The sequence below is a fragment of the Poecilia latipinna genome, unplaced genomic scaffold (assembly GCF_001443285.1).
Source record: "Poecilia latipinna isolate Pla-1442-1.1 unplaced genomic scaffold, P_latipinna-1.0 Scaffold3952, whole genome shotgun sequence".
Lineage (NCBI taxonomy): Eukaryota > Metazoa > Chordata > Actinopteri > Cyprinodontiformes > Poeciliidae > Poecilia > Poecilia latipinna.
Window position 1 is genome coordinate 1 of NW_015116568.1, and position 26,132 is coordinate 26,132.

Here is a 26,132-nt window from a genome sequence, read left to right on the forward strand (position 1 = left end):
CAGAGCATGGTGCAGCTGCAAAATGAGCTTCAGAGACCAACAAGACAGGTTGAAGAATCTGTTAACAGAGCAACTATTTGTCAAGTCTGGCATTTATGCAAGGTGGGCAAGAAGAAAGCCATTGTTGGAAGAAATGTGCATTTACCACAAGTCGTTTAGGGACATAAACTTTTGGTAGAAGGTTGCGAGCCAATTTCAGAGTAAGAAGTTAGAAACTCTGCTTCTGTCAGATTTTTCGCCTTTGTTTGGCCTTGACTCGGGTATGTCCAGCAGTTTCAGTCAGTCTGTCTGTCTGTCCAGAGCTCATGAGGCTGATGTCATGTCCTCTCACTCAGAACTGGCTGTAAAAAAAAAAAAAAAGCAGTTTGGAGAGTGATCAACGGGTAGCTGTTGCTTTACCGACGCACTTCTCCGGCCTGTGGTGTTCAGTGCCAGTGTGAGTTAGCTCAGGTGCTGTTGGGAGTAACGAGGACAGGCGGTGGAGGGGACGAGGGACCCAGCTGGTGACGAAGAGTTAGAGACAAAACAAACAAACTCTGAAATAGACGCAGTAAAAGCACATTCACTTTAGCACCAGCAGGGATCTGTTTTCATCCTGCTCAGCGAGAAATCATCATACACAGACGGCTTAATCGAGTTTGGCAAACAAATTCCATAAATCTTCAATTCAATAAGCACCGGAGAGCTGGAAACACTATACATCTGACAAATAAATATTTGCTAATTGAGAATTTTCTGCTGTTATTTATACACAGAAGTGTGCAGTGATCACTGATGTATGTCTCAGCCACCTTCATGTTTTACGTAACACAAGATTTATTTTTTTTTATCCTTTTTAATGTTGATATAAGTCTGTGTTGAAGCCTCTGATGTTTCTCCCTGGGTTTTAATCGTTCTGCTGGTTTAAGTAACTCACACTCGTCTTCCTCAGCCTCGAATCCCCTCCTTTTCAGAGCAGAGAGCTAAAAAAAGACAATTCTGTTTTTGGTCAGCTTTGGAGACCACCAGTTGTCCTAAAATCTGTCCCATATTTAAAGGGAAACTCCAACCTTTGTATGCTGTTTAAATCAAGTTGAAAATAAATGTTTCTTGGTTAATTCATGTCTGCTGTACCTGGTGTCTAATTAAATAGTCTTTACTCCTCCACTTGGTCCACTGTGATGTCAGTCCTGCCCTCCAGGCTCAAGATTTGGATCAATAGGAGCACTGATTGTGTTGTGTTCTGCTCCTGAAGCCTATTAGATGCTTTTTATCGACTGCTGGAGAAATGTCCTGCCCAAAAACGGCTCCCCTAACAGCCAGGGTGCAAGTAATGCTCAGACACAGAAGGATCCTGTTCTTTCCGAATGATCTTTCCTTCTGGCTTCCATGCTTGCGTTCTTCACTCCCCTCCTTCCTCCCTTCATTCCAACTTTCTGGTTGTTGTACAAAAATTTGTCGTAAATTCATAGTGAACTTGTGTATTATAATATGAATATAAATGAACATAAATGGCTATGAACTCTGTAAAATTGAGTCTGTAAAACTGTGGAATAGTTAACAAAATATATAGGAAATCTTAATTTCTGGTGGATTATGGGCTTGAGCCAAGCTTCTTTTGTGTCCAGAGATTTTTTTATATATTTTTTTTCAGATTGAAGAGAGGAAATTTTCTTTGAACATGAAATTTAGTAGCAAAGTCTTCTTTAGTGGAAGCTTGTTTTTAATCTGACAGTTGCTCAGAGGCTACAACAAGCATCAAATCCCACGACATTGGTTAATTTTTTTCATGGTGCATTTCTCTAATCTCCAATTCAACAGTTTTTCTATCTTTGCCATCTTTCAGTATCTGTACACTGCCATGAAAAAACATCCCAATCGTTTTCACAGAATTTTATCAATGTCGAGAAACCCTGCAGAAAAATTAAAGTAATGGTTCCATATATTAACATTTAAATGAATGTGAGTTGATTGATTCTTCTGTTGTCTGTTATGATATTTTAATATATAGTTAAGCAAATATGCAGATCTGTTCAACCAGTCACGTCTTCCTCAGCTTCTTTCTTCAGGTCTGAATAGTTTGATCGCAGCAGTTTAGCAGGACACACTGTGATTATCAGTATTACTGGCTGGATGTCCTTTAGATGGTCTGAATAATCTGTGCTCCTGATTGCCCAGTATGAATTCAGAGCACTTCTTGTCCAGTGGGAAGTCTGTGGCCTTTCTCTGGATAAGCGACGGAGGGAAAGAGGAGCATTTGAAAGAAAGTAGTGCAGTGATAGAGGAATGGTCAAGTTTCTGGTGATTTCTCCCTTTGTCATTTTGTCATTTTGTTCTTTTGTGATTTTTTTTTTTGGGGGGGAGGGAGGAGGGGTGGGGGTGCTTTTCAAACCAAAGACCTTCATGCACATTTTGCACCAACCATACACAATAAGAGCTGGTAAAGAGGCGACTAGACCTAGAGCCACAATTAACTGTGCAATTTGAAAAAAAAAAAACAACAAAAAAAACAAACTAGTTTACACAAGTATGCAGTGAATATCTTTAAAAAAAAAATGCAGTTTTTGTTTGTTGATTCTACCCAGTTGGTACCACAAATTTATCCCCACTGCATCACCCAGTTTATCAAAGCTTTTTAGCTTACGAAAAAAAAAAGAAGACACTTTTATGTTAATATCACTCCAAAAATTATTTTTCTAATGTTTCTCCATCACTGGTAGCACTGCTAAATCTGTTTTTCTGTCCAGCAGCACCTTGAAGAAAAATTGTATTTTAAATAGAAACATGGAAACCATGCTTTATGGAAACTAGCACATCTGATGGAAAGACATCCATGCATGCGTTCAGGTGTTTCTTTAAGCCCCAGCGTCATAAACCGTATATTTTCTTTTTAAAATCCCACAACTCAAGAAAAAATAATTTGTGCAAGGTCTCGCCACAGTACCCACAATTAAAAAGATATATCCATCTAAATGCAGCAACTGCCCAGTAGAAAATAAAAATCTGAACGCTCCCCGGGAAATATGTGAAGTCGGTGTATATCTCTCTCTCCGTGAAGCTGTTTAGCAGTTCATCTTCTGAGGCTTTAATGCAGTCATCCATACTCTGTAAAAGTGCTATTATCCACTGAGCTTCCCACAATCCTCAGCAGGAAAGGCTGCGCTCAGAGGCTGCGAGGAGATGATCGTTATGACGTCAGCGGAGTGTCGGGTATTAATAGAACAAAGATATCGCGTCCTGATGTGAGCTGGAGTGCTATTGCCATTGTAAAATAGTTCAGTTTTACTTATTTAGCACTCCTCCTTTTTTTCCCATCTAAAAATTCCATTAATTGTTATTATATAAATTAAACAGGACATATTACTGCTTAAAGTTGTGATTCCCCATGTATCCTGACACTAATGCTCTACAGCAAGGATGTCCACCTCCAGTCGTCGAGGGTCAGTGTTCTGCCACTTTTTGATGTGTCCCAAGCCCAGCACACCTGAATCAAGGACTGAAATGACCTAATTATGTCAATCAGGTGTGCTGACAGAGACGCAGCTTGCTGCAGGAACATCGGCCCTTGAGGACTGGAGTTTGACGCCTGTGTCTCCGGTTTTTACACTGACGGATTGGACAGTCAAACGCCTTGTTTACATCTGCAGCCTCTGCATGGAAAACAGGTCCTCGGGTTCGACCTCTCCTCCGTCCCGTTAGTGCTGAGCAAGTCTGAGCACGAAAGGATTAACCTGAGGCATATACTGAAAAGTCAGCCTCGTGGATACTGAGGCGTCGCAATTTGTCCCCGATACAGCAGCCGCGGGGAACGTTTTGATACTTTTAACAGATGAGATTTAGTTGCTGACCTTGTCGATGTGCAGCCTGCAAGGTGTACTTGCAGTTCTTGCTGACTACTTACTGGCCGGTTTGAGCGAGATTACTCCATAAAGCCTTATTTGTTGGACTGCAGGTCCGTGAAATTAGCAAACAGGGCAGTAAAACAAACGACGTCCACTCCTTCTTGGCATGCGTTTTGATCTGAGTGTTGGCTCTGGCTACCAGGCATCGGCTGTTTTGCTCCTCCGTCTCATATTGCTGACCTCTCTGCATCACAGACATTGATTTATGGATCTTTTCTGCTTTATCTACCACACTGTCTCCAAGGTGATATTTCATGTGACTAAGACCAGCTTGACCATAACTCATTACGTCCTAATCAGTCCAGTCCTTAAGTATTGTTAGGTCTCATTTAAGTGCTCCCCTTTCAACAGTCTAAGGAGAATATCACTCAGTCATGGCCGACCTTTTCTTGCAATGCTGCGTATCTGGAATCGATACTAACTCACCAGCAAAGTCTTTTCTCAGGGAATATTAGTCTTGGCTATATTTAACCTTTGATAAAAGCAGCCTGTTTGGGATTAAAAACAGATGATTAGGTTATAGATTTCTAAACTGGATTATTCTTTGAGAGGTCGCATGGTTTTCCTCAAAGTCCTCCTAAGAGTTTCTTTAGTAGTCACTATTCCCGTTATTGGCAATAACGGCTGTGCTTGTGTTCTGTTCTGCAGGGGAATAACGTGATGGAGGACCAAGACTTGAGGGAGATTGGGATCACAGATCCGAGCCACAGGAAGAAGATCCTGCATGCAGCACGCTCCTTACCAAAGGTGACGGAATCCTCACCCCGACTTCGTTAGTTATTTTAGCATAATGAGACTCCATGCTAATGGAAGATGCACATTTTTCCTTGACACTAAAGCACATGGCAGATTTGAGAAATAGTCATTATATCTATGCACTTTAATTAGACTCGTGTGAATTTTTAGTAATATTTATATATATTTTCCGTAACTCCTATACATGTCCAATAGCACTGTCTCAATCAAGCAATATACAAATACAGGTATCTTTTCTTTATTTGAATTTAAAATTTCTGCATAAAACATTGAAGTCTTTGAAGTCTTTTTACATCAGCTTTTTATCTCAAATGTTTTCCATTTAATTTCTTACTGGGTTTATAATGCAGAGCACCTGCTGGCATGAATCTAGATGCCAACACTTTAAAAAAAAAAGAGTGTTTAGCTTTGAATTGTTAGTTTCCAGTTGCCATTGCACCACTGCTGACTCTCATTGAACTGATTTTCACACTGCTGCAGCATTTTATTAGTTTTTCCCAAAATGTTTGTTATTCTATTAGAGTGTCATTTACACTTGTGCCCAATTATTAGGCATTCCATATTAAAATAGTTGATAGTAATTGGTGACAATTACTAATTACTTATTCAGTTCACTGGCATCATCATCATTCTCCTGTATTCTCCTTCCGCAGGTGAAAGCCCTGGGATGTGACGGCAGCAGCTCCCTCTCTGCCTGGCTGGAGAATCTGGGTCTGCACGAGTACCTGACCAACTTCCTATCCAGCGGCTACCGCAGCCTGGACTGTGTGAAAAACCTCTGGGAGCTGGAGATCGTCAATGTGAGTCACATTGACGCAGGTAGACTGTGCAGAGTATCAGACGGTGAAATTAGTTTCCAAGAGTGTCGCACAGAAGTCGAGTTGTCAGTTTAAAACTCTGAAGGTGAACACTCGGATGTAGAGAGGATGTTTTTAGCTCGTCACTTCTAGGAGGTGACGAGATTTCCTTTTGGAGGAGGAAGTCTCCTCCTCTGTTGTAGGTCCAACTTCTGGACCTACAACAGGAGTTGTAGGTCCAACTTCTGAGAGAAGCAGTCATGTCTTTGGTTTGCAGTAACGTCTGTGGATTATTCCTAGACTTCCAACAAACTGTTTCACAGTTAGTACTTGGATGACTCCACAGCTGACCTTTTAAACGAGTGATGTTTTTCTAAAGTTTGTGTCTTCAGTAGATAATGTCCCACTTTTTTTTTTTTTCTGCAGGTGCTTAAGATTACTTTGCTTGGTCACAGGAAACGCATCATAGCCTCCTTAGCTGAAAGGCCTTATGAGGAGCCTCCTGTCAAACCTCCTCGGTTGTCTCAGATCAGGGTGAGAACATGCAAAGTTGCGCATTATGTGGTCTGATGTAAATGTTTTAATGTACAGATATGGAAAATACATCAACAACTCCAATACAATACAAAAGTTATCATAAATCACTCTATTCTACCAGCATAATCATGCAACTTAATCATTGTTTTATTTATTTTTTTCCCCAAGTAATACTATTAATTACAGCATCTATGTACTTTTAATGTATAACATGAACATGTTGAGATATTGGGAGATTTTAAATTAAAGTTTTGTCAAATGTACCAGAAAAAAAAAGTAAATCAATTGGCACTGGTCCTTTCAGCTTGATAATGATCCAAAACACATGGCAGGAATGGTTCACAAGAGCCAGAATCAACCTTCTTCCTCAGGTTCGCAACCTAAATCCTGTAGAAAAACTTTAGGGAGAGCAAAGAAATGAGACAATAAGACAGAACCCTGGATTTCTTTAGGGATTCTAATATTTTGCAATCATTGCAAACTGGATTTTTTTTCCCCCCACTGACTTCATGCACCCAAATTAAAGTTCAGGTTTTTCAAAGTGATGTTATGCTACTAAGATAAAAAAAAAATAATAATTTTATATATATATATGTAAGGTTGCTTTTTAAGCAACTTTACAATTGGTGAAAACAAAGTTATCTGCATCAATATGCATGTTGCAAAGAAATAAAAGTTTTTATCTTATTTAACTAAGTGCTAGGTGATAAACTCTGTGTGACCTTTTCTCTGCAGTGTCAGGACCTGCCAGGATCCCAGACCTCATCTCCTCTCAGTCACGTGGAGCCCTACAGCGGCCGCTCCATGGACCCGCTGCTGCCCGCAGCAGAGCCGGGCAGGAAAAAAGCACCAGAAACGGATTATGACGTCGCCCAAAGATATCAAAGCGGAAGGCAAAAGCCTCAGGTATGAGCTGACGTCTCTGGGATGTGGTGGGTATGGTTGCCATCTTCCAGGCTTCTGTGTTGATTTTTTTTATTACTTTTTTTTGTTGTCTCAGGAGCGATATGAAGAAATTCATCAGGAGCCTCGACTGACCTTACGACCTCCGAGTCTAGCAGCATATGCCCCCGTCCAGAACTGGCACCACCAGCCTGAGAAACTCATATTTGAATTTTGCGCCTATGAAGCTAGTGTACGCTAATACCTTTCTCATTCTGACTTCTCGTTTGCTGCTTTTGTTATAAATGATCAGTAACCTCGTATCTCCTGCTCATTTGCAGTATCTTGGTTCTATGCTGATTAAAGATCTGAGGGGTATTGAATCCACGCAGGATGCTTGTGCCAAAATGCGGGTATGTAATAAGACTTTCAAACATCGGGAGACAATAAAGAAACGTATATTCACGATCAGTCAATAGTAAATCAGCTTTGTGTGTTTATATGCCTGCGCTTGCCTTTTCTCTAGAGATCCACAGAACAAATGAGAAAAATCCCAACTATCGTTCTGTCGATCACTTACAAGGGCGTGAAGTTTATAGACGCAGCAAACAAGGTAACTAAGATTCAAACTAGCCACTTGAGGCATTTCAGGTCTCGTACTGGTTGCATTTCTTTCATAAATGTCATGAATATATATTCCTTTTGCTGCAGAACATCATCGCAGAGCACGAGATCCGTAACATATCATGTGCAGCCCAGGATCCAGAGGACCTGTGTACGTTTGCCTACATCACTAAAGACCTGCAGACCAGCCACCATTACTGCCATGTCTTCAGCACAATAGACGTGGTACGTCAACACACTGATCCATATCTGAAGGTTAATGCATATAGACTGTTGTTTTATAATTAAACAAGACTGAAGGGAAATAGAATCTGAATAATTGGGTCATTTTCTCAATGTGACCTAATCAGCTTGTGGAGTAACTACTGCATTAACTGCAAAACCCAATTTCAGGAAAGCGAATGTCAGCAATAATCGTTTCTTTAAGGTAATTGTTGATGTCTTTCTGCTTTGGCATTTGTGTTAACACATCTAATAGCTGCCAATATCCCCAGCTTTTATACAGGTGATTGAGTAAGTAGGTGTGTTGATTGGTGCCATTTGACAGCTGTAGCTATAGAAAAAGTTCTTCATCTTTATTAGATAAATACTGAAATGATGTAATTTTTTGGTGTGTTTTATACACTCCAGGTCAGATTTAAATAATTGTTGATCCTGTTAAAGGCTATAACATTTTATTACACTATTATGGAAAAAAATGATTTAATTTGTATTTGTCATAGAGTAATAGTAATATTGTCAAACCTCTGCAATTTTTGAATTTAAATTTTGTTTGATGTTGAAAACTATAAAATGTCTTTGTATTTAGTTACAGTTTAGTAGTAGACTTTGGGCACCAATAAGCTTAAAGTGATCATGAATATGAAACCAGTTGTTTACTTTTAGCTTGAAATGTTACTCCTAATTTAGTAGGTTTTTATTGTTACTTTTTGAGCTACACTACTGTAAAAAAAAAAAAAAAAAGGATTCAGTTTGTAAAATAAAAACTGACTCTTTGATTTTGTGTCTCTGCTTAGAGCCTGACCTATGAGATTATCCTGACGCTGGGCCAGGCGTTTGAGGTGGCCTATCAGCTGGCTCTGCAGGCCCAGAGGACCAAACAGCATCAGGGTCTCCCTGCAGGAAGCAGCTCAGACGTCAATGAATCCAAGTCCAGTCGACCTGTGCCCAAGCCGCGAGGGAGTGTTCGGAAGTCGGGGGTGAGTGGGACAAAAAAAAAAAAACGACAACAAAAAAACTGATCCCAAATGCAGATACACTGAAGAGGTGTTCCATCCTTTTCAGATACATATGCAATCATAAATATCTTAAGTTTCTATAACTGTTGCACAGGCACCACCTACAGGTCTCTCCTGTCTCTGCATCCAGCCTGTCCATCTTGTTCCATCTCTCGGTATTCCTCTCTATTATTTATCTTTGCTGCCCCCTAGTGAACATCTAACAGTAAGACGATCTATCTGGACTATACTAGACATATTACCCACCACTCACATGTATACTTTTGTTATTAGATGTTTTTATGTGCATAGAGGACTTAATATTACAACATTTTAAATTAAGCTCAAAGGTTCCTGCAGCTTTGGGAGCGGTAGTGAGACAACAGCCACGATTGAGAGCACAACAATTCAAGAGAGCCAGTCTTAGTCATTTATAGGGTGCAGTTTCTCAGAGAAGCCATGTTGCATAATGACACATTACTGGCTGTTTGTAGTTGATCTGAAGTTTCAGCATACTTATCCAGGGTTTAAGATGGGCAGCTGCTGCCAGTTGAAAATAAAGGCGGATCTGAATGAGTCAAAACAAGTTAAATAAGTCGAGTAGATTCAGATGATGACTAAGAAACTTAATTTCAATGAGACTGTGTTTGACTGACCAACACAAAGTACTGCTCGACTGTGAAGTGAATAGAGAATAATTTGCAGTTTTCCATGTGTGATACTTTCGCCAGATTCTATTCAAAAATGCTTTATTGTTTCCAAATGAAACTTAAATAAAATAAGAGATGAGTGATAGTGTCATCTGTGGTGAAAAATGTTAACACTGCACATAACCCCGAATTCACCATCCCCACATTGAAACATGGCGGTGGCAGCATCATGCAGAGGGAGCGCTTTTCTGTTGCCAAGACAGAAAAGCTGCGTGATGAAAGGAAACATGATGGAAAGTTAAGAGGTGTATGTTCCTCCAGGGCATTTACTCTAAACATACAGCACCATTTTCAATGGAAGAAAAAAAGAGAAAAATTGACATTCCTTCAATAGAAATCCACAGCAGATTATGTGATCACTCACTTCAACATGTTAACACACTTTTATACAGACAGATTCAGTTGTGAAGTGAAGATTGTAACGTTTTCTCTCCTCTGTGCTCACAGGGAGACATACTGGACCAAGAAGGGGAGTCGCAGCCCCACACCGCTGCCACGTGGCTCGTGGATCCAAAGGAATCTAAACGCTCAATCAGCACTAAGTATGAGACCACCATTTTCTAACCGGACCCCCCGTTCTCCTCCTCGTCCTCCTCCTTCCTTGGCCTGGCTGTTCCTACTTCCCTCCTCCTGTGTGCCTTTCACTGTGACTCAGCCCTTTCCTTTGCGCTGGACGTCCACTTCCCCTCACCTCCTGACAACACAGCCTGTGACAGCTAACCAGCCTCTGTTGCTCCTTCTCCAAGTTGAACCTTCACCACTTCTACACTCTGCATTGATTATCGCAATCACTCAACAAGTCTGGCACTAACATATTCTCCTTTAACTCACCGCTTCCCTTTCTTTCCCCTTCGACTGCAAATGTACTGTTTTCCTCTCGGTGATGAGCTCTTTCTTTCCCGCTGCATCAGGCGACGGCCGCTCTGAAGCTTTTTCGCTCTGATCTTTCCATCTCTTGACTTCACTGAGTGCTGAGAAAAATCTGAGAACCCACCCGCTTTGCTCATCCCATTCCCGGATGGATGTTTCCAGAAGAAAACTGTGGATCTGCTCTCCTAACTCTATGCATCCATCAGGCTTTAGCAGGCTGCTCCTCTTTCGTGGGAGTGCGAGTGTTTAGGAGGTTTATTACTATTAGCCGCTTGCTTAAAGCCACGCTGAGTTCTTGTAGCACTGTGAGGAGCTCGTTTAGAGGGGATTTGTTCTTAGAAAGAGAACATGACACAGCAAAAAGTCCAAATCAACGTGCCTTGCAGAAGTGTTGACCTCATGCAATTGTTTTTTTTCCACATTTTAAGTTGCAAAAACAAACTTCAATGTTTTTTTATTGTGCATTTATTTGTTAAAAACCAATATAGAGTTGTGCATAACTGATCAGAGGTAGCATGTTTTTAATTTTTTTCCTATTTACAATCTGAAAAGAGTTGCATGTGTTTGCATTAAGATTTTATATTGTAGCTCAAACTCAGATTGGATGAACTCCATCTATGAATTTTTCTTTGATATGCCATTTGCTGTGTCCCCTATGTTGCTTCCAAGTAGAACTTAATAAAAGTTGTCTATTTAACATTATTCTCCCACCTGGGCTGTGTACCTGTCCAACTCCTCCAAAGTTACAACTGACTTCCTGTCACTTTAGGTTAGCTCTAACAAGCTTTCCTGTACCTCCAAAATAAAAGCTTCTCCGTAGTGAGGCTAGTTGAGAAAAAGTCTATAAAAGGCGTTGGACGTTGAGGTTTTAAGATGACCATATTTTAAACTTATGTGTGAATACTTTTGCAAGGTATTGTATATTTGGACTGTTATGCTCTAATTTGTCTAATCAGAGCAAAAGGGTGCAGCCAGATGATTTTTCTACAGTGAACTGACAGTAATTAAGCACTTTTACCTTTTTTTTTTTGTATAAAAATAACAGCATTTCCTCTGTGTAGCTCTCCCTTCTTTTCTTCTTTTCACAACAAATGCCTTCAGTATTCATCCTGTCTGCATTGCCTTTCTGTAATATTGCCAATGATACTTGTTGAATACATTGCTGCTGGAAAAAAAAAAAAAAGTTACGCATTACATAAAGGGAGGAACAGTTTGTGTGAACATGTGTTTTCTGTTTTCACTCCATTTTAATCATCTTACATTGTGTGCATGTGTCTGCGTGCCCCTCCCTCCTCTCTTAGCTGAATGTCGCTGCTCCTCCCATTAAGCGAGATGGGACGGGAATGAACCCTGTTGCATGATGGGGATGAGCTGGCGTTTTTTTTTTTGTGTGTGTTTTTTGATCGAAAAGTGATGAGCAGCAGCTCATCGCGTCATCAGTCCGATCATGCTCGCAGCACACATGGAGACCCGAAGACAAAGAAGAGGCTCTGCTCCTTTTCGTCTGACCTCTCCACACATCTTCCTGCCCATCAGAGTGTGGCAGTGTCTCTGCTCTCCATGCATTCACAAGCTGTAGCCTCCCTCACAGAGACTTGGTGTTCACTGTTTGAGAAAACATACCTGTGTGCACCGATGCAGAAATCTGTAGCGAAAGGAGAAGTGGCACAAGTGAGAATATTGATCTTTTTTTTTTCTTCTTTTTTTTGAGAGAGTGAGACCTCACACTGTACGCACAGACTACCCTTTGTGTTCAGATATCGGAGCTTCTCTCCATAACCATCAGCCTAGTATATTCCTGCATGGGAGAAACATTTTAACCAACACTACAAAGACTTATCTCTCAATGAAATCCCACTTTTATTTGATTTGATTCTTATTTTGTTGGTTTTATTCATTTTATGGAACTGATAGTGTCCTAATGCTGGAACTGGATCATGACTGGCGCACTCACCTTTTTCCTTCCCCCATTGTTTAATTTAATCTTACCAAGATTATTCACCAAAACCTGCCATGCAGGCTGGTACGACTTTTTTATTTTTTAAGCTGCAGAACAGAACAATAGGGTACAACATGTTTTTCCAGGTGACTCCCTGTACGTTGACTGTTAATGGTACTATTGGGTGCATCAGTGTGAGTCTGAGTACTTAACGGTTTAACTGTGGTATGTGTGGCGACACACTGGTGCGCCCTCTTCAGCATCCCGGTGTGGGCACCTGCTAGCCATCGGCCTGATCCAGTGCTGCTTTTGCACATTGCCAAGGATCAGGAGACTTTTTTTTTTTTTTTTTTTTGGAACTAATCTGATATGTTGAGAATGGAAATGTACATGATTCTAGAGCAGTCTGTATTTTGATACTTGAATGATTTTGGCTTTTATAGTTATCTATATATATATGTGTATGTATGTGTATATGTATGTATGTACGTATATAATTTTTGATGTTTTTGTCAAAGCAAAGGACTATGTCTTATAAACTAAAACATATCGTGAATAAATACCCTGTGATTTAAAAAGAAAAAAGGCTGAGGAATTGACTCAGAGGGACCTCAATTCATAAAAAGAAAAGATTGTAAATAATCTTGGGCTTCCAGTCTTTTTTATAGTTATTTTTCATAACTGTAAAACTAATAAATGTTGGGATTAGAATTATTTCCTTCGTTGAATCTTTTTTTTTTGCTATTTTATGTTTTTGTAAGCTCTTATACTGCTATCATCTGTGCACACTCGTGCTGTTGACATTCATACATACAGTGGAATTTAAAAAGTCCACACAAAATGTCAATTTTCTGTAATCTCATTATACATAATGATATATTTCAAGCCAGTATTTCTTTGTAATTTTACTTTGTTTTATTATAGAATGTTTTACAATAGCTTTTTTTCATCCCGAGTACAGATACCAGCTTAGACTGATCATGTTTTGACCCACTGTTTGGTTAAAACTACCTACCTTCTTTATCAACAGCATATTGGTTAAACACGTAACCCAACTAGTTTTTCTGTGTCGACGTGGTTTGCTCAAATCAATTTGTTCAGGTTGACTTGGGTAACTCTGCCTCCAAACAACTTCTGTCATTCCTGAAGCAAACAAAGCCTGCTGTGATTTCACAACCAAAGCATTATTACAAGGTTTACTATACATTGTTTTCCATTTTCCTTCTCATTACTCTAATGTGTTATGAATATGCTCAAGCTGAAAGCATTCCTGTTTGCGTGCCCTACATTTATATTTTTGTCAGCTGTAAATAATTTCAAATATTCAAGCTGTCATTCCAGCTGTTGTTAAATGAGTCAACGGGAGAAAATTACTGCAGCAAAGAATTTACTTCAGCTCAGAACTATGAAGCCTTACTACATTTATTTTTGTTTAAGTGAAGAGTAGCTGCGTGAGAGCAGAAGCGTCGCTGATTGCTGAAGGTTTCTGCCATGTTCTAAAAGTGACCAGTTTATATTCATCTCATCTAAAATGGCCTACTAGTTTAATTCTGCTCGTGAAGTTATGTAGCTGCGAACTTGGCAGGTAAAGGACCTGATAATTCTGTCAAATGATGTTAACAGTGCTTCTTTATTCTGAAAAGTAAAATGTAGTGCCATTGGCATGCAATAAAAAAAAAATAAAAAAACTCGAGGGGAAAAGGGCAGAGGATGGTGGTGATTTCAATTTACATAGTCACAAACATGTGGTGCTATTCCTGGGTGACACTCAACCAGCTAAAACGGACTTATAATGACTTAATGTCATTTGAAGTGTAGTGCAAGCTAAGCCTAGCCAAAATAAAACCTGACCTGGTGAGACTGTTTTGGCTCCAACATTTAGCTAGTGGGGTCAAAATTTAGCTTCGATGAAGACATGGATCTCATGACATGTTTCAGTGCTTCATGCTAATGATGGTGTAATGTGGAAGACGCTGTATCAATTGAGCTTTTCTAAATGCCAGAGACATTCTGAGAGTTTTCACTGACCGTGTCCGTCCTTTTATGACCAGAGTGTACCCAGTCTCTTCTTACTACCTCCGTCAGGATAATGCACCATGGCACAAAGCTTAAATCATGTCAAACTGGTTTCTTGAAAATGACGAGTTCATTGTATTCCTATGGCTTCCACAGTCAACAGATCCATGTTCAACAAACATCTTTGGAGTAAGAAGGAAATGGAGATTTGCATCATGGATGATCATCTCACAACACAATAGTAATTGTCCAATGCTATGATGTCAAAAAGGACCAGAACTCCTCACTGTGTTAAATCGCCGTCAAGAGGATTTAAGGCAGATTTGATGGCACAAGGTGGTCCAACACTTGTCCACAAAGTGACCAGTGAGTTTATGTTTTGATGGTGCATCAATGACAAATTTTCTACAAAATAAAATTAAATGACACAATGACACAACCACAAAACGGTTTGCCTGCAAACATATTAAAATAAAATAAAAAAGCATTGAATTATGTTTTCGTAAAATTCACTTTCTGTGTTTATTAACATAAATAAAAATCTGATTCCACATAAATGCATTTGGCCAATTTTGGGTTGTGCTCATTTGCCTGCCGCTGCTGTCACCTTGGAAACGGCTCGGGAGCCGTGCTCTGATTGGTCCCTCCCCACCATATACGGAAGTTGATGCCTCACCTGTCTGTAGTCCTGGAGGTGGTTTCACACCTGTACGGTCAGCTCCTTGCGCAGTTTTGTTTCCAGGAACAGCCCCCACCTGTGCGAGGTTTTATATCGGCTATGGACTGAGAGTGGACAACAGCTGTGTGTGTGTCTGTGAGGACAAAGAGGACCGACGTTGCGGCGGAATTCAAAACTTTCTGTGCGCCCTCAGGTAAGTTATTGGGACATTTTCCTGATGTGACGCGTTTCTTTTATGTGCGAATGAGCATGAAAGAAAAGAGCGCTTAGACTATTAAAAACCACTAGTACTTACGTATGAGTTTATAAAAATAGACTTCTGTGTGGGAGCTGTTTTAATTTTCTCTCGTTACAGATGAGGTTTGTTTTATCACTTTTCGTAGGGAGACTTTAAAAACTAAAGCAGTATCCTTTGTTATGGTGCGTCGATATCACTTCGTTTTATTATAGATTTTTTTTGTGTGTGTGCTTTAGTGGATATTGATTGAGGAAGAAGTGCTAATATTTGCCCATTAAAGTAAATAAAAGCTTCTCAGCACGGATGGCTGCCAAGCTAAACATTAATGAACTATTTCTATTCACTCCTGCAGGCTTAAGCTCCTCAGTGTGGCGCTGCCCCTGACCCTTTGCAACCTGGTTAATGGTGTAACCATTAACCAGTTCAAGCAGACCTTCTGCCATTGAAAACATACTTAACATTTTTTGGACCTTTCGTGTACTACCACGCTCGCAGTTTTGCCTGTTTGAGACTGTAATTTATGGTACTGGGGGTTTTAATAAGTCTGGCTCACAAAATGTACTGATGGAAACTGCTGATTATCCCATTTTAGTTCAAATAGTTGTAGGAGTTTTTTTCTGCAGGTGAACTGTGAGACCCAGTCACATCAGAGTCCTTGGCTGAATCAGATTTGTCTCGGAGCCAAGGAAGCAAGTAGAGTGACATTCCTGACACCATGAGGTCTGATTCAGCTGTGGGTGCCACTGTTGCGCTGCAGGTTTCTCCTCCTGTTCTGCCCTGGAAGGTGTTGTGCCAGTTGGTTCTGTCCTGCATTTTCTCATCTGAATGTCCTAATGGGAGGGACAGTAATTAGCAGCTATTGAAGCTTTCACACTGAGACCGATATGTGTTTAGTCAACCCCCTCATGTTTTCAGAAAACATTTCTTAATGTGGGCGTTTTTTGAAGATCAGGTTTTTTCCCCAGCTGCCTATTAGCTAGCTGTTTATGCCAGCACTTCCAGAATACGAGAAGCCATTCTGGTGTCCTGCAATGTTTTAGTTAGGATTTGCAAGTAAAACAACAAGATTTGCAAATTAGTTTTTCTACTATCTCGTAAAATAAGGTACTTCCCCGTGGATCAACCACTTCCTATCCGTTCAGTAAACAATATGATCCTTGTTAAAATTTGTCCACTAGCTTGTATTCCGTGTAAATTTCCACGATTGTGGATTACAGACGATTAAAAACTCAATTCAGGGTCTCGAAAAATTGAAAGATAAATAAAAAATACTATTTTAAACAAAAATGTCAGACTTCTAAAAAAGTGTCTGCATTTCTATGCACTTAGTATTTGGGTGGACCTCTTTTTGTATGAATTGCTGCAGCAATGCAGTATGGCATGGAAGGAATTAGCCTGTGGGCCTGCTGAGTTGTAGAGTTGCTTTGCTAGCAGCCTTCAGATGCCTCTAATGTTGTCTTTTGTTCAGAAGAAACCTTATCTCAATGACAGGCGCATCCCATGTTCTGTATACGTCCGTGGTATACACCTTGTGAATCTATTCTAAAAAATGTTAGCGGATTTACACTAGAATTCTCACCAGGCTGCCATTATCCCTGTACTTGATGCATCTTCTCCTCCACCCAACTTTCTAGTGATATGAATGACTTCAGCACTCAATGATGCATGTTTTCTACATTATTGTGTCAGAAAAGTTTTTAAATACTGCAGTCTTGCCCCTGCTTCCAAGACAAATGTCTCCTATGAGAGACTAATAAAAAATCTTATCTTGCATCCATGCCATGCAAACTTGTGGAAAACAAAGCATGTGTGCAATCTTCATTTCTGCTGGCTCGATGTAGTTACTCAAATATTCTGAGATAAGAGAACAATAAAAGGCATTTTTGCTGTACTTGGGCGAGCGCCGCCTGAAACCTGTGTGCGGGTGCAACAACGTCGTTTACAGTACATTACGTTCTATTTATCTAATGACTATGTGCTGTTTTTACTGATGCAGTTAAAGTGAAAACTCAAGTAAAACTGTTAGTACATAACTTTTAGCTTCTTTTTCAGGTCAAAGGTTTTTATTACATCCTGGTAGCCTTTTAGTAAATCACGACTGGGTGTATTGTTTTTGTCAGGCATGCCTTCCTCGTGACTGGTCTGTCAACACCAAGTAGTTGCTTGAAGTGACATCAAGGAAGCAGAGAAACATTCTGCAGCACTACACAGCACATTAGTTATCTTTGCATAAATTATACATGACTCACAGTGCACTGTTTCATGTCTCGTCAGAGCTTTTCATTATTCTTAGTCTAGTAGCACTTAATCAAAAAATGTTTGAATTATGACTGTGTTCAATCGTGTCCTCTGCTGCATGTCCAATTTTAAGCCAGAATTTCAGGTTTTCTTGAAAAGAGGGAGGAAAAAGGTTCAAGAGCAGGTTTAAAAAAATTCCACTAGAGGCGAAGTTTGTGATCTAAATGCAGTAATAGATTCATTTACTTTACAGAAAAAATGAATTTCACATGTGAAAATCGCATGTACCACATGAAAAATGTAAATGTGGTTCATTCAAATTGTCACTTATGAATGTGAACATTTTATGGTAGAAACCCGCTTTATTCAAGGGTTTCACATAGATTCGCGTGTAGGATTTGAATAACTTTTTACTCTGATGCCTGTAAATAAAATCCACTTCTTGCCTTATGATGTCATAATTACAATTTGATCTACCTAGAAAATATTTAGAATGTTCTGTTTCCTTTATTAAATCAAACGTCAGTAAACTGCATTGAAGTTTGTGTATGAACACTTTTACAAGGTTCTCCATTCTTTACAGAAAACATCCAGTTATTTTGACTAGTAAATTAGATGTTGTACGTCTAACAGACCGTAGAAGTTTAAAGTTTTACCAAAAATTGCTTTTCACTACATGATAAAATCAATTGAAATGTTTGCATTTCATGGTGACCGACTATCTTGTTAATGTTTTATTTAAATGCAAACACTGCTTTCCATGCAAATGTTTTCTACTTTAGCTATTATTTTTATTTAACGATCTCATTGGCATAAGGGGATACATTTCAAGACAGTTGTTACATTATGAAGATTGTTGAGCTGTCAGTAGGATTGTCGTGGCATTTATCACTTTGATGAAATCGTGCCTTTAAATGTACTAATATGCTGGCTATATTTAGCCTCCCGGCCCATGTTTATTATTATTTAATAGATGCAGTTTAAACCACTTATTCACTTACACTCTATAAAAATACTCTTCACCACTGTTTATCGCCATCTTTCGTTAACTAAATTTCCTGCTTTAGCCCAGTAAGGACTACTAAAAGCACTTTTATTTGTGAATGAGTGCAAAACTTTTAGGGTTTTTTTCCACAATCTCTTCCTGACAGAACTCGCGTCATAACTTTTTAATTTCTGTCCACATATTTCCTTTGGGACCAGTGTCAAGGCTTTGTTATTGCCACTCCAAATGACTGACCTCGTTGTGTTTAAGCCAGTTTGTAACTGATTTGTTTGTATATTCCCTTGTCTGTTTGAAAGACAGATTTACACTCTGCTTTTAACTTCCTGGTTGATGTCTTGAGATCCTTCTTTAGCATGTTCACCTAAGGTTTATTCCTCATGCTCCCATTTATTTTCTGGAAGTTTCTTAAACACTTGCTTGTCGTCTTCTTCTCGACTTTACAGATTCTCTCCCAGACAGGCTTCGAGTGAGATTTACACAAGCAAGGCTGGATAGTGACACATAGCTCCAGCACTAACGCGCGTCTTCGTGCAATGTCGAAGAGTGGCACATGGCCAGGCAACGTTGCCATGGAGTCACTGAGTAACATGGACAGTGCAGGGAGCTGTGACAGTGTAATCAGCACAAACTCTGCCTGGGTGAGTGGCGCTGTAAGTCTCCTTATGTCTTTCATCTGATTTTTGGGAGATTATCCCATTCTTTAAGGTCGCTTGGCAAAATGAAGAGAAGAACTTAGATTTGCGATTGGTTGTAATGACGTATTTCAGCAAATTTTCAGACCTAATGAAAATGTCTCGGTATAAGCAGTTGTACAAAGAGCATCCTTTAAAATGAACTAGACAAGAGGAAACAATAAAGGCCATTAGTCATTAGTTTTACAGGTTTTCCAATTTAATTGAGTTTAGACATTTAGCTTACAATAGTTTTTATTATTAGAAGACATTGAAAGGAAAAAAACAAGCACAAGACGGTAAAGAACACAACCAGAAGATGCCAAATCATGATCACATTTCATCTGTCACGCCTGCAGTACTCTGTCGGCAACATGTCACTTCAAGCCTACGTTACACATGTTGTGGATTTAAAAGAAGTAGGAAAACCGACATCTGTATTTAAATGTTCCTGTCTTTGGTTAAGACCCAGGGAAAAAATGCCACTGAAACAAGTTGCCAGTAAAGGAACATATTTCTACCTGAACAATGTTTTGCTCAACACCAGCACTAACCTCAGTGATCTGGCTGTTGACTCCATCTTAGATCTATCTGCATTCCAGCCATAGCATACATTGTGCTCTTCCCTCAGCTTTGACTTATTGGTTCCCTTGAGTCCAAAATTCCAGTTGTTTCTTAAGTTATTTGCAAAGGAAGGCCTATTGTTGGAGGGCAAGGAGAAATCTGCCCCCTCTACTTTCTATGGAGCTCACCCTCATTTCCTGCATAGATAATTTTTCCAGCAAAAACTGCTGTAGCCACACATCCATTAAAACAATACATTCCTGTCCTGTTTTGTGTGTATTGCCATAGAGCATGACAGGCTTCAAGATGGAGGACACATCATTATCGTTGTCTGGTCTTCCTGTTTTAGATCTTACTGATTATTTTTGTGTTAGAAATGTGTAAGATCAGTTGAAAGAATAATGGCATTTTACGCATGTTTGACTTTGAACTTTGAAATGACTTCAGTACACTTAGGCTTGTTTATTGTTTTCCAGAGCGAGGATAGTATGGAGTACCTATCTGCTGAAGAGAAGGCATGTCTGATGTTTCTGGAGGAAACAATCGAAGCACTGGAAGTGCAGGAAGACAGTGGCTTATCAAATGACGAGCCAGACGTGTGGTCAAAGACGGAGCCACAAGATCAGATAAGAAGTAATGGCCAAATACTTTTTGGGTGATTTCTACACTAGTTGAATGTGACATGCACTGTCTGTATGAATGATGGTGATTGAAATGTTAACAATGCTTTTGTTTTTTCTCAGATGTTCCCACTGAAAAGCTCGAATCAGGAAGTCTCAGGATATCCACTCTAACTCCCCACACAACAGCAGATCCTCCATCTGCTGGATTAACCACAGAGTGTGAAACTGAGCATCACGCTGCAAATCAAAACTACAACCCACAATCTGCCTCCACGTCTGCAGTCGGCATGAAAGATGTTGAAACAGAGGACCTGGGAGTTGAAACTGATCCTTCGGTGTCTAACTCTGGTTACACAACCTCATCATCAGACAAAACAACTGACGTTTCAAAGTTCGATGGAGATCTTGAGCTTGAGAATGTCACAAATTCTGGAGATGCCTCAGAGAATGACCTGGATATAATCCCTCCACCAACAGACTTCAGAGATGAACCAGAACCAGACTTGCCACCGGAAGCCATGACGGTGGTCCTGCCACCGGAGACCATGACCATGGTCCTGCCACCGGAGACCATGACCGTGGAGGCCACGACTGTGGTCCTGCCACCAGAGGCCACAGCCATAGTGTCCCCACCTTCAAACGACTTCACAGAGCAAAAACGAACTGTTGATGTGGAGCAGATGCGCTTGAGAGCCTCTGTGAAGAGATCTGTTGTAGACTCTTCTACTGCTGAGGATTCTTCTAGCAAAGCCTCAGACGCTGCTTCCCTTTTACCCCAAATGAATCCCCCCACTGAGCCTTCAGAGCCCAGAAATCCACCTGCTGTGGCCCCAAAACCTAAGAAGCTACCTTCAAACATTATTTTAAAGTCACCAAAGTCACCAACACTTGCCTCTCATGGAAACCCAGGGCATTCGGTGCCCTCCCACAGTGATCGGATGTTGTTGGACCCTCAGAAGGTTCGAATGGAGGCCCTCCTAAAGCTTGGACTGCTTAAAGACAACAAGGAGGAATCAAGTCGTGCTGTAAGCCCTAAGCTTCCTCCAAAATCTGCTGCATACAAACGGTCACTGGCGAGCCCCTCTCCTCCAGTCAGTCCTGCTCCTCACACACCCCCTGTAACACCATCTCTTACCCCAGTCATTAGTCCCCTACAAGCACCTGTACTCCAACAGTCTGCGTTGACTCCTACTGTGTCACCATCAGCTTCTTCAGCATCTCCTCCCATCCAGGATGCTGATATCCTCCCAGCACCTGCAGCTTTCAGCGATGGATTTGGGCCTTCAGGTGACGAACTTCCTGCTGTCACAGAGGCCACTTTCAGTACCCTGCCTAACACATCGCCGCCAAAGATGATCAGTATGAAATTTGCAACCTTGGAGCGATCTGGTTTGGGTCTGAGCAGCCAGATGTCCAATCTGAGCTTATTGGAGATGGCTGGTGGCGAGCAAGACCCAAAGCACCTGCGCAACACTCGGCCAAGACCCGCCTCTCTGGGGACTGGGAAAGACTTTAATCACCCTAAAGGTGAGGGTTTGGTGGCAAGCGGAACGTCAGAATCCCAGAAGCCCCAACCTACACAGGCATTCCACCACAGAGAGTCTTCCAAGCTGCCTCGATCTCAAGGCATCAGCGTGATGATCTGCCCTCGCCCAGAGAATGAAGAGGACCGGCGCAAGGCCCTGAAGAAGCTGGGACTGCTCAGAGACTAGCTTCCAAACATAGCTTTATATATTGTAAAAAGACTGATGCAGACTATATCTGGGTTTAAAATGCTGAAGGAGTGCCTTAACCACATTGTTATGCTTCTGTTTTCCACTGAATACCATGTGGTTGACTTCACACTAACTGTATCTGTGTTTCCTTTGACCATATAATAGCTTAAATCGAAAAGTCAAAATTAGTGTATTTCACAAAACTGCAATGAAAACACTTTTTGCATCACATAAGTCATGTGATCAACAACCTGATGTTGCTACTGGCAGAAAAGATGAAGACAGGAAGTTGTAGGAGGATATTGGCGCTGCATTTAAAAAAAAAAAGATTTATTGCATGAAAAGAAACTTATTCACGTGATTTTAATTGCTTTTCTTAACTAACGGAAACACCGCAATTGTGAAATAGTTTTGACATTCGGAATGTCAACAAAGTTTTACACACATTTATAATGTAAACGCAGCTTGTGTTTTACTTTTCTTACATCAGACTCATGTTAGCTATAATGTCTTTGATATTATTTACCTTTTAGAGTCTGTAACAACATATGTTTATCTGCTAATTTGTTTGACTTAATCCCACCTGTTGCTGCTGGCTGTTTCAACCTTTCACCATTTCATACTTTTGCAGTTTTGGTCATTTTGTTCCTAACTTTTTTTGGGTGCTAATAGGAGTCATCTCCCACCAGCTTTTTCTCACAGACCATTTGTGAATTTGTTCCCATCCAGGGCACGTTTCTTTACCACTGTGATTTTCGATGCTTTAGAATAACTTTTTCTCTGATCCACTCGTAGTCGACTGCTTTTAAACATGATTTTGAGACCAGGAGGTCTTTCACAGTTGTTTTGGGCTAGTAAGGGGTCATAATCTCATACGTTATTTGGCCCAAACAGGAAGCAGAATTGCAGTCAGTTAAGTAGGAAATTGCAGGTAATTTTTGGAAAATAACGTAGAATTAGATTATCAGAGGTTTGCGTATTTTATAAAAAGTTGTTAAGAAATGAATTGTCTCATGGGCCTGAAATGGGGTAAAACTTGGCAAACCGACCCAGAGTCTGTTCTGTTTTTCAAAGACTTTTTCTCTATTTATTGTTAACTGTATCCTGTTGACTTTCTCAACTATTTTTATGTTTTCATTAAATATATAACTGTATAAAACACTTTCTACTTGTGTTGAAGCCTCTCTTTCTGTATCTTTAAAAACAAATACAGTACATGGTCAAAATCTGAAACATCTGCCTTGTTTGCCTCATACATTAAAAACTAAACTCTATACTTCAGCTACAGCGTGGAGTCAGTCTGAGAGCAGCAGGTATCGATGCATTTATCTGAAAATGACATAACCTGCATTTAAAGTGTGTCATGATTATTAATCACAATGATGTAAGCCCCCATGTGTCACATCAAAGCAGACACTGACGCGCAGATTCAGGTTTGGTTTCTCCACTTTTGGAAAAACAGGTGCGACTTGTTTTTCAGCCCTGATGGAACATAGTTGCTACAATCACTTGACTGAGGAACTTTTAAGTTCAAGCTTTTAAAGTACAATTAGTTTTGCTCTTTTAATCTGTTTTCAGTTCACTGCTTGCATTGAAAATGGAACTAAAAATGTGAAATGCATACCATTCGCATTATGTATATCATATTTAGTTTTCAGATCTAGAATTGTAGCTATTATTCATACCCTTTTTACGTTTAAATTTTGTTACTAACTTCAGTGAATTTGGGACTCTATGTAATAGAGTAACGCGTCACTGTGAAATGAAGGCATTAAAGCGTGTACAGTTTGATATTTCATAGTGGGGATGATGTGAAAAGACATATATACATGCATTGTTTTCCACCACAACATAGCCGAAGAGTTACACTTTTATTCCATCTTCTTGTAATTCTTCCATATCAGACATATTTTGGAAATGCATAAGAATATGTGGCTCCAACAGATTCTCCCTGAGAATCACCTGAACTACACATTTCTGCAGCACCTCCAGAGTTAACCAGAGAAGTTTAGCTGCTTCTCTGACGAATGCTTTTCCTGGCTTTGAATATTGTCTTTTAACCTAACTCTGCATTAAACATCGCCCTAACCTATCCGGCGTGTTCCTTGTACTTCATGATACCTCTGTTCATTCATTTTCTTTAACAAACTTCTAAACCTTTATTGGAATTACTATCATTGATTATTTTAAACAAAGCTGAACCCTATCCACCAATTAAGTGTCTTTTTAAAGATTTTATTTAGAGGTATTAGAGTCAAAAGGACAGAGCACAAACGTGCATAACACTTTCCAAAATTTGATTTACACATATATTCTATTCTATCTCATACAATCCCATTAATATAGATTGATGTTATTGATTGTAAGGAGGCAAAAGGTTCCAGGGATACAGACATGTTTGCAAGGGGCTAAATCATATATTCATTCTTTCTTTTCTTGATTTCATTTAGCATTTTCTACACATGTGAGGACATATAATAATTAACAACCCAGTTTGTTCACTGTGACAACAGTGAATCTCATTTAACTGCATAACTTGGCATGCCACTATGGGTGTGGTGCATAGATGAGCCTTACACCATCCACCTTTTTTTTTTTTTTACTGTTGTTGTTCTGATCACATCTGAGATATTTTCTGAGCCTAACTTTGTATCCAGCCCCTCATTTGCAACACTTGTTGACAGAGTATTTTCATATCTTGATGTGTTTATTTTTATACACCTAGCACAAAAGGCGAACTGTCAGGGGGAGCAAACGCCAGCAAGCTAAAAAGGGGATTTAAATGTCATTTTGAATATTTGCAAATAAAACACAGATGTACTTGGTTTTACAGTCAAAAGTACAAAAAAAAGAGATAAATTTGCAGTTTACTTTTTTTTATTTTAAGGCTCTCTATAGAAAAGAAACTGGAAGAGAAAGCAACTCGGCGTTGGCAAACAAACACCAGAGGCTTTGTGCTGCTCCGCGGCACGTTGCTGTGCGAGTCGACTCTCTCTTCTGACAGCTGACCTTACTGAGGAGGAGTGCGTGACAGCTCTCGTCACTTTACCTGTTACCTTCACAGGCCTCTGAATAACATGCCGCCATAGCCTGCAACCACAATGTGCAGCATTCCTACTATAAACAGTTTGCAAAGGCGACACATCCCCAGAGACTAAATGGAAGTTGAATAATTCAGTAGTTGGCAGGGATTAACTTTCCATCGTGTCAAACATGGTTGACAGACAGGGTTATTGATTTAAAACTTTAAAAAAAAGTAAATGGTGTATTTCAAAGAGGATCAGTGTAAGAGCATCAAATCTGCTGTTGAAAGTGAGAGGACAGTTGTGTTCATCATGTGAAACTAACTTTAAAATATGGCAGACCGCAGTAGAAACACCTCAGAGAACTTTAAACTCCACACAGTCTTAAATGAGGAGTCTAGTGTGAAATTAGCCAGACAATGGAACATCATTAGAGAGCTGTCTGAATTAGAAATGACTATATTAGATATGATCCTCACTCATTTCCTATCTGTGGGATAATAGAAGCTGTTTTAGAAGGGTTTTCAGCTGTGACTTTATTTTCCACTAGAGGGCAGTCTGGATTCATCAACCAAACTTACAATCTGTCGGAATCACAGGTTGAATACACAAATATTTAACATGTATATAAACCCTTCTTCTGCTCTTCGTTTTGGATATTTGTGAAAAGAAGCCCTTTTACTTTCGGTTGCCTTAAAGAAAGGATAATCCATGATACCATGATTGTTTTTCCTTTTCTCTTAAGTGCTGAAATTACAGGCGGAGAGGCTTTAAAAGAAAATTTAAAAGAAAAATTATGGAAATAATGTGTAATTCTACTACTAACTGGAACTCAAAACCAGAAAGCACTGAATTGTGTTCTCTAATTCTGCTTGCGATGCACTTTTTGTTTAAATTTTTTGGTTTGTTTTTATGATTGTTGTTTTTCTTTTTTCTTTTTTTGAAGGATTCTTACAAAGTAAAGCGTATTTGGCATTTGTTGGTTGTCTTATTTATATCCATTATTCCATTATCAATCCTTGCAGCTGAAGGAGGAACAGCGTATCCTGCTCTCTCCCGTCCTTACTGATAACTTTGCCTGTGAATTATTTTTACAGTCACAATTTTTACATAATAACTGGATTACTTCAGACTTAAGGACTGGGA

At 39.8% G+C, this 26,132-nt stretch overlaps 2 protein-coding genes across 4 annotated transcripts; both read left to right on the forward strand.

Annotated features, from left to right (window-relative positions):
- Nucleotides 1-3,711: 3,711 nt before the first annotated feature.
- Nucleotides 3,712-14,048, forward strand: LOC106941948 (ankyrin repeat and SAM domain-containing protein 1A-like). Its single transcript, XM_015025103.1, has 11 exons — nucleotides 3,712-4,125; nucleotides 4,530-4,628; nucleotides 5,291-5,437; nucleotides 5,861-5,968; nucleotides 6,707-6,877; nucleotides 6,972-7,106; nucleotides 7,195-7,266; nucleotides 7,380-7,466; nucleotides 7,565-7,702; nucleotides 8,494-8,676; nucleotides 9,852-14,048. Exons 1-11 carry the CDS (start codon nucleotides 4,087-4,089, stop codon nucleotides 9,966-9,968), a joined length of 1,296 nt encoding a protein of 431 aa, XP_014880589.1. The 5' UTR covers nucleotides 3,712-4,086; the 3' UTR covers nucleotides 9,969-14,048.
- An 843-nt stretch (nucleotides 14,049-14,891) lies between these two features.
- On the forward strand, nucleotides 14,892-23,129 carry LOC106941949 (specifically androgen-regulated gene protein). Of its 3 annotated transcripts, none has more exons than XM_015025106.1 (4): nucleotides 14,892-15,101; nucleotides 18,834-19,040; nucleotides 20,102-20,264; nucleotides 20,396-23,129. In XM_015025106.1, the coding sequence occupies exons 2-4, from the start codon at nucleotides 18,924-18,926 to the stop codon at nucleotides 21,958-21,960; spliced, it is 1,845 nt and encodes a 614-aa protein (XP_014880592.1). In that variant the 5' UTR covers nucleotides 14,892-15,101; nucleotides 18,834-18,923; the 3' UTR covers nucleotides 21,961-23,129. The 3 variants fall into 3 exon arrangements, with proteins under 3 accessions (XP_014880592.1, XP_014880590.1, XP_014880591.1); XM_015025104.1 differs by having other exon boundaries at nucleotides 20,102-20,258; nucleotides 20,369-23,129; XM_015025105.1 differs by having other exon boundaries at nucleotides 18,834-19,028; nucleotides 20,102-20,258; nucleotides 20,369-23,129.
- The last annotated feature ends 3,003 nt before the right edge of the window (nucleotides 23,130-26,132 follow it).